At 49.2% G+C, this 8,948-nt stretch overlaps 1 protein-coding gene across 1 annotated transcript in view; it reads left to right on the top strand.

The window, feature by feature from the left end:
• DMBT1 (deleted in malignant brain tumors 1) overlaps positions 1-8,948 on the top strand; it is a 62,138-nt gene that overhangs the window by 37,093 nt on the left and 16,097 nt on the right. The window contains 7 exon segments of the mRNA XM_045291396.1: positions 623-946; positions 4,239-4,625; positions 5,542-5,565; positions 6,170-6,196; positions 6,677-7,000; positions 8,174-8,200; positions 8,910-8,944. Coding sequence (XP_045147331.1) covers positions 623-946; positions 4,239-4,625; positions 5,542-5,565; positions 6,170-6,196; positions 6,677-7,000; positions 8,174-8,200; positions 8,910-8,944 — 1,148 coding nt within the window.

The raw sequence follows: 8,948 nt of genomic DNA, 5'->3' as shown, positions 1-8,948 counted from the left end.
GCTCAGCAAACAGTCTCAAATCTTTTTGTTTCTGATTCCCAGATCAAGGTCTTTGCACCCAATTCTGACCCTTCCTACAGTCCTTTCTCGCCCTCCGTCTCTTCCTCTTCAGAGTGGTGGCAAACAGAAACACCAGGATCATGTGTTTCTGACCACAGCCTCATGTTGTAACTTTATGGATCTGGAGGAGGCTCCTGGGTGCTGCGTTAAGTTTCTGTAGTTCACTAACTCAAGGAATGTAGAGTGTCCCCTTCATCTGGCTGGTCTGAATTGTGTTGTAACGGGTTCATATTAAGGAGGATGCTATAGTTAGCCTGTGAGTGGAAGTCAAATCAAATTTTGTTAACCTAGCAGGGTATTGGGTGGCTCATATAACTTGGGACTATTTCATAGAACAGGTCCAGATTCAGCAGGATTGGGGTGTCCAAGCTGTCTATTTCCTGTACTTTTCTCAACTGCTCTCTTATGTGCGTGTGCAGATTGTCATTTAGCAAGAGAAGATGGAATGGTCCTGTCTCTTTCCGTGCCACTCAGGTCACTGTCCTCAGTGAGAGCCGGGCATGCGGCAGGATGTCAATCTTAAGTTCCAGTATGGATGAGCAATGGTTGTGCCCTCTTCTAGGAACAGAATCTGGCTTAGCCCTGAGGCTGGTGAATGGACGTGACCGGTGCCAGGGCCGTGTGGAAGTCCTGTACCGAGGCTCCTGGGGCACTGTGTGTGATGACAACTGGGACACCAATGATGCCAACGTGGTCTGCAGGCAGCTTGGCTGTGGCTGGGCCACGGCAGCTCCCGGAAGCGCCCGATTCGGGCAGGGCTTCGGCCAGATCATCCTGGATGATGTTCGCTGCTCAGGACACGAGTCCTACCTGTGGAACTGTCCCCACAATGGCTGGCTCTCCCATAACTGTGGGCACAGTGAGGATGCCGGCGTCATCTGCTCAGGTGGGTCTCAGGCATCCCTTCAGCTCCATCTCTGGGAGTGCAGTTTCCTCACCAAGAAAATTCTTCTTACCTTTTACCCTGTTAACTAAAAAAAAATTTTTCCCTCTTTCAATTAAATCTTTTCTGCTATCTTCAAAATCTTTTTTCTTGAGCTGCCAGGTATGAACAGCTACTTGAACAGTGAACCAACTGAAAGCAGAAATCAACTTTTCCTTCTTCTTTATCTAACGGGACATGTGTGCGATGGGCTAAGGAAGAAAGCACCAGGTCCCAGTGTGCCTTTATGGGTTTGAGAACCTGCCATGCAGACGGGGAAATGGTTCTTTTCCTGGGATCCCAGCACAAGGCTTTTTTGAGTCAGGATGGAAGGGTGGAAGGCTAAGGTTAGACTGGGACCCAGGCACCTAGATGAGAGTTCCTCAGGCAGCCCACGATAAGGAAGCCCCTAGGTTAGAAGTGCAGGTATGCATAAGGCCCACTTGAGCAACATGGAGGGGGCCCGAGTCCTAAACTGCAAACTTATCCTGAGTACACAGAACATCCATCTGCTCTGGGTAGGACAGCTTGTCACAGGAGGCTTGTCAATCAAGGCCTGATCATTGCTCATGGCCGATAATTGCCCTGACTGCTTACACATCCACTGTCTGGCCATCTGCGTGGGACATTGGTCTGGGTCAGCTTGGCTGTCACCATTCACACCTATCTCGTCGAGGAGATGAAGAATGAATTCAACTGGGTGAGCTTCTACACAGTGCTAAGCTCTGACAGGCTGTTGGATGACAGATGCCCCACCCTCTGTGTATCAGATAACCATTGGCTGAGTTTCTTCTGCCTAGCTCTACTTTTTCACCCTCTGCTCCCCAAGGGCACCTCTTCTGTACAATATGCCTCCTGATTTGCTTTCTCTTTCTCACAGCTTCCCAGTACCAGCCCATAACTACACCGCCAAGTAAGTCATGATGTTTCTTAACCAGGTATGCTCTACCAATCTCTCCCTTTACCTCCACCTTCTCCAATCAATCATTACAAGAGGGGCCTGTGATGTAATCATGATTCGGCATGACCTTTCCTATAAGGGGTTGGTGCCAGCTGATCCGACAGCTTACAACTCCTCCTGTCTGGTTCTGTGTGATAAGAGCACGCTAACGTCAGACGTGTTTGTTAAGCACAGCTTCCCTTGAGCTTGCGGAATAGAAGATGATATTCTTTTTTGTTGGGAAGACTTACTTAGATCCGAAGTTATATTTGAGAGGAGAACAGGGATTTCTCTGGACATGCTCCAAAGGAAAGGCTATGGGATGCTTTTGCCATGAGAGCAGAGATTGATAAGAAGCTGCTTGAGCCCAGGTGCCATAGTAATTCCATGTTGAGCTGTAGTCTACAAGGTCAGCTGTTCAAAACCACCAGTCACTCAGTGGAAGAAAGGTGGGGCTTTCTACTCCCATAAAATTACAGTTATGGAAATTCACAAGGGCATTTCTACCCCGTCCTATTGGGTCACCGTGAGTGGGCATCTATTTAGTGAGTTGGTGCCCTTTGAACCTAGGACACACTGATCCTCTTCTGTCGTGTGTGATAAGAACATTCTGGCCTTTTACATGGTTGCTAAGCAGAACTTCCCTTGAATTTTGTGGGTAGAAGAAGTTGATGTTCTTGGATCCTTCCTGCTTAAAAACCTTTCCTGGACCAATAGTTGTTTGTGAGAAAACAGAGATGTCTCCTTTCATACGCCCAATGCAAAGGCTAAGGCATGTTTTTGCCACAGAACACTCTGACAGCAGAGTGTGTAGTTCTTCTCTGCGCTAGTCCCCCCTTAATTACTTAGTGTAGACATTGGGCAGCATGATTTGGGCTCATAGCCACTGTCCAGACGAGGACAGTGTCTCCACCGGAGAGCCAAATTTCTCAAATCTTACTGTCCTTCCAGATAAAGGTCTCAATGCCCAACATTCCAGCCCTTTCTTTTTTTTTCCCAATGAAATAAATTTTTATTAAGCATATTCATAGATAACCCTGGGGTGTACAAAAGAAACGAAGGACACATTACTGATTCTCAGTTTTTAAAAAGTGCAACTCTCTCTCTCTCTCTCTCTCTTTCTCTCTCTCTCTCTCTATATATATATACATACATACATACTTATATATACAAATTTATTACTTTCTTATATACCAAGTAGTAGAAACCAGAGTTTATGAAATCTCTAGTCATATTGGATTGCTTATAGTTTCTATACTATATGATATAATGAGAATGTTTCATGCATTTCCTTGTAATGCTCCCTTAGACCAGGATGACCCTCTCATCTGAAAAGGTTTAATTCAAGGGTGGCTTTTTCTCCGGCCACCCTCACCAGGACCTCCTCGCTGTGACGCACATTCAATGCAGTCCCTTTCTTTGTTCTTCCTCTGTGCTGTGGACATAGCCTTTGTCTCAGCGCTTGCAAGCACCTGACTACTTCAAACATCAGCAAAAAGAATGGAACAGGCACTGCGTATCTGTACTTACTTATGGTCTTCATTATATGATTCTTACTTAATTTATTTTAAATCATTTTATTGGGGCTCATACAACTCTTATCACAATCCACACATACAACCATTGTGTAAAGCACACTTATACATTCGTTGCCTTCATCATTCTCAAAACACTCACTTTCCGCTTGGGCTCCTGGAATCAGCTCCTCATTTTTCTTTTTTGCCTCTCTAACCAGCTTTCTTTTTCTCCCCAGATTATTGGCAAACAACGCCTATCTTTGGTAAGCATGGTTCTATTATTATATTTTTTAGCCATCGCAACAAAGTTTGCCATCCTTGTCTCTTTCTAACCAGCTTTCTTTTTCTCCCCAGATTATTGGCAAACAACTCCTTCCTTTGGTAAGCATGGTTCTATTATTATATTTTTTTGCCATCACATCAAAGTTTGTCATCCTTGTCTCTTGGTTGTTGGTCGTGGGTTTTGAGTTAAGTCTGTGTAGCTCACAGCTCAGGGAACTGAGAGGCAACCCCCCTTCCACGACTAGTTCTGAACTTTATGGTAAAGGGGTCTTGTTAAATTTGAAGTTTTCATACGCTAGTGTTGGGACCTCAACTCAAATGAAGGTCGTTCCCGGGAGAACTGTCTGCTCTCCGGCTAGACTCATATTTCTAGGACCACCTGTCTGCTCCCCTTTTCCGATGTCCCTCATTTGATATGTGTGGGCTGATGGTTTTGATAGGGAAGATCCTCCGTGCTCTGTACTGGAATCTGCTTGGCCCAGTGCCACTCAGGCCATTGTCCTGAGTGAGAGCCCAGCATGTGGCAGGGTTTTAACCTGAAGTTCAGGCAAGGTTGAACAATTGTTGTGCCCTCTTCTAGGGACAGAATCTGGTTTAGCCCTGAGGCTGGTGAATGGACGTGACCGGTGCCAGGGCCGTGTGGAAGTCCTGTACCGAGGCTCCTGGGGCACGGTGTGTGATGACTACTGGGACACCAATGATGCCAACGTGGTCTGCAGGCAGCTTGGCTGTGGCTGGGCCACGGCAGCTCCAGGCAACGCCCGATTCGGGCAGGGCTCAGGCCAGATTGCCCTAGATGATGTTCGCTGCTCAGGACACGAGTCCTACCTGTGGAGCTGTCCCCACGGTGGCTGGCTCTCCCATAACTGTGGGCACAGTGAGGATGCTGGTGTCATCTGCTCAGGTGGGTCTCAGGCATCCCTTAAGCTCCATCTCTGGGAGTAGGAGTTCTTTAAGAAGAGAATGTATCCTAGATCCCCACCCTATACATCAATTCCTTTTTTTATATTTCTTGTTTCATTGGAATATTTCCAGTCATCTGCCAAGATTCGTTGTTAATTGTCTTTGAGGTGCTCGGTGTTGAGACGGTTGTCAAGAATTGTGGACAAACTGAAGGCAGCCCTCTTTCCTTCCCTTTTTATTTTTTGCATTGAATGTGGCATACGTATGAGGCCTGAAGGGGAAAAGCACCGGGTGCCAGTGTTCCTTTCAGGATCTAACAGCACGCAGGGTGGACGAAGGGAAGGTGCCATTTCCTGGGGTCCAGCACAGGCTCTTCGGGACCGAGACCAGAGAAGTGGAAGGCTGAGGATTAGAACTGGACTCAGTCAATTGGGTGAAGATGCGTCAGCTTAGCCCGGGAGAAGGAAGCATGGTTCAGAGGTCAGATAAGCATAAGAATCAGCTGACCGAGATGGAGGGTCTGACTCACTGACCAGACACCCCTCCAGAGAACAGAGGACATCACGTCTGCTTTGCGTAGGGCAGCTTGTCTCAGGAGGTTAGTCAAGTAAACCTGCTAATGGTCCTAGGCTGCACTTGACACCTACACATTGTCAGTCTGGCCAATTAGTATGAGACTGGCTCTGTGGCAGGTTGGCTACCAGAATTCATCACGTTGAGAAGATAAAGAAGAGACAGAAACTGCTTCAGCTTTTACCTGGTGCCACCCTCTCACAGGATGGTGGAGGACCGATGCCCCACCATCTCTGTCTCAGATAACCATTGTCTGAGTTTCTCACGGGCTCCGCCTTATCCCTTGCTTCCCAAAGTGGCATCTTGTGTACCATGTGCCTGATTCTGTTTTCTCTCTCTCACAGCGTCCCAGGCCACACCTACGCCAGGTAAGCTTTGATTTCCCTTCCACTCAAGTGATTCCTCCTATCCCTGCTCACCTGCAGGGTCCACAATCGGTAGTTGGGAGAAGGGTCAGTGAAGGTCTTTTTTATCCTCCGTGACCTTTCCTGACACTGGTCGAGGAAGGCATTGGGGCCGTGGAGCCTGGGGCACACTGGTCCGCTCATCTGGGTGGGGGCGACCAGAACATTCTGTCCTCTGACATGGCTGCTAAGCAGAGCTTCCCTTGAGCTAGGTGAGGGGAAGGAGGTGATGTTCTTGGACCTTCTCTGCTTGCAAACCTTACCTGGACCAACACTGACACGTGAGAGAACAGAGATGTCTCCCCTCCCACACCCAATGCCCAGAACAAGGCATGTTTTACCCCAGAACCCTCAGAGAGCAGAGTTTCCCACTGTTCTGGCCGCGTTGACCCCCCACAGGGCCTTGGTGTGGACATGGAGCAGCATGAGTTGTGTTCATAGCTCCTGTCCCGAAGAGGCCGTTTTCTCCAGTAGAAAACCAAGTTTCCCAAATCTTACTGTCCTGCCAGATACAGGTCTCTGTGCCAACACGCCAGGCCTCTCTAACGAGCTCTCTCTTTCTCCTCAGATTATTGGCAAACCACTCCTTCCTTTGGTAAGCATCGTTCCATTATTATATGCATTTAGCCATCGCGTCAAAATGTGTCATCCTTGTCTCCTGGATGTCGTTTGTGGTTATTCAGTTGAGTCTGAGTAGCTCACAGCTCAGGGAACTGAGGGGCAATCCCCCTTCAACGACCAGTTTTGAGTTGCATGGTAAAAGGGTCATGTTAGATTTGAAGTTTTCATATGCTAGTGTTGGGGCCTCAACTCAAATGAAGGTCGTTACTGGGAGAACTGTCTGCTCTCCGGCTAGATTCATATTTCTAGGACCACCTGTCTGCTGCCCTTTCCGATGTCCCCTGTTGGTACGCGTGGGCTGATTCTTCCTAAAGAGTAGATCCTCCGTGCTCTGCACTGGAATCTGCTTGTCCCAGTTCCACTCAGGTCATGGTCCTGAGTGAGAGCCCGGCATGTGGCAGGGTTTTAACCTGAAGTTCAGGCATGACTGAGCAATGGTTGTGCCCTCTTCCAGGGACTGAATCTGGCTTAGCCCTGAGGCTGGTGAATGGACGTGACCGGTGCCAGGGCCGTGTGGAAGTCCTGTACCGAGGCTCCTGGGGCACGGTGTGTGATGACAGCTGGGACACCGATGATGCCAACGTGGTCTGCAGGCAGCTTGGCTGTGGCTGGGCCACGGCAGCTCCAGGAAGCGCCCAATTTGGTCAGGGCTCAGGACAGATCGTCCTGGATGATGTAAATTGCACAGGATATGAGTCCTACCTGTGGAACTGTCCCCACGGTGGCTGGCTCTCCCATAATTGTCGCCACAGTGAGGATGCTGGTGTCATCTGTTCAGGTGGGTCTCAGATGCATGGAAAGCTTCCTCTCTTGGAGTAGGCTTTGCTGAGGAAGAGAATTCTTAGCTCTGACCCTGTTACTGAAAATGCTTTTTATATTTCTTGCTTCATTGAATTCTTTTTAGCCATCTGCCAAGATTCATTGCTAATTTTTCTTGAGCTGCCGCGTGTCGAGATGATCAGTTAGAACTGGCGATCCAACTGAAAGCCACAGCCTGTTGTGTTTCCCTTTCATTTGCTGCCCCACGTGGAATAGAGGCTAAAAGGGCAGCACCATGTGTTTCAGAGGCTGCAGAGAAACGCATCTGCTGCCAGGGTCCCATTCAGGTTTCGACCCCAGGCTGTGTAGACAGGGCGGGCTGTCTATGTCTCATGGCCCCCAACAAGGGGCTTTTCATGGACCAGGGACAGAAAGGTGGAAGGCTGAGGACTAGGACTCTGCTCACGTGTTGGGGAAAGTGCCTCAGTCTAGCCCTTGATGAGGAAGCAGCTTGACTCTCAGGGCAGCATTCTAAGAGAAGGCATCAGACTCCGTTGACCCTGATGGGGGGTGGGTGTCCTGTGAATTTTCCCAAGAAAGGGTGCCTCATGCACTTGCCTGTTTCTCACCACGAGTATCCCAGGAAATCAGGAAAATCCCTCCAAACTTTAAGGGCTCTACCAGCCACCCTTGCCTCCTGAATTGTAGGGGTGGGCTGTTGCAACTTCATGCTAAACATCATTAGGCACGAAGATCAACAAAGGGATTAATGCAGTGTTTTGATCTCCGAAAACAAAACTCACTGCTATTGAGTGGATGCCCACTCACAGCGACCCTACAGGGCAGGGTGGAACTGCCCTTGTGAGTTTCTAAGACCAACTCTTGTTACAGTAGAAAAGCCGTCTTTCTCCTGCAGAGCAGCGGTTGGTTTTAATCTGCTAACCTTGGGGATCCCAGCCCAGTGTGCAGTCAGTACTCCAGCAAGGCTCCTCAAGTTTTAGATGTGAGGATACATTCCCCTCCCTCTTTTGGGGGGCAGTCTAACCCCCAAGGCTTAAGTCTTCCAGTCGACTCTCCAGGATAGAAGCAGTCCCTAGAGACCCCTCGTTTCTCTGGCTCTGGGTGCCGGATGGTTTGTTCAAAAGCACCCAGGGCACCAAGACTGACTCCGTTTTCTTTCTCTTTCTTCCAGCTTCACAAATAACGACTCCTACCCCAGGTGAGTCCGTTCCAGCCCAGCAGAGCAATGTTCCTCAGTGGGCTTTCCACCCTCGTATTTGCAGAAGCGGCAAGAGGAGGGCCTGTCCCTCCTTGGCAGTGACTTCTCTAAGAGGGTGAACGTATCATTTCACGTATTACCCAGTGCTTATCCTCACTCGTTAGAGTGGACACGGAGGAAGAAAAGGTTAAGTCGCTGGCTCGAGATCATGGCCCTGAAAAGGCAGAGCCAGGATGCAAACCCAGGCCTTCTGCTGCAGCCTCGCTGCTCCTGCCCCACGTGGGAAGTGTCAGAATCTCAGGGGATGCTGGGAGATGAGTGAATGTCCCATGAGTGCTCCCCCCACGTGGCCCAGGTGTATCTCACTGTCATTGGACAGTGACAATGACTTTGTTGCTTTCTGGCTATTTGTGCTCTCAGGGCCACTGATCCCTGGGATGCTGGCCACCTTCTGTGAGAGAGTCCGTGTTCTAGAGCCTAGGGACAGAGAGGAGGTGCTCGGTTGCATGTGGGGCAGAAGTTCTGATGGCTGGCAGCTTAGAAGCAGCCTTGTGAGACTGGAGTTGCTTACAGGAAAAGTGAAATCCTGTTGCGGACTGTGATGGCTTGTACCCTGAGGACATTTCCTCAGAAGACTATAGCTTGTCCCGGCATCCCGGCACTTCCCTGAAGCATCAAACCAATGGCTGTCCCTCTTTTTCTCCTCTAGGGCCTTCGCCAAGCTGTGGTGGCCTCCTGCTCAATGCCA

Source organism: Echinops telfairi, unplaced genomic scaffold, assembly GCF_000313985.2.
Source record: "Echinops telfairi isolate 266 unplaced genomic scaffold, ASM31398v2 ScPeMD7_70;HRSCAF=299, whole genome shotgun sequence".
Taxonomy (NCBI): Eukaryota; Metazoa; Chordata; class Mammalia; order Afrosoricida; family Tenrecidae; genus Echinops; species Echinops telfairi.
The sequence above is the reverse complement of the archived record's forward strand: the minus strand, read 5'-3'. Positions and strand labels throughout refer to the sequence as shown.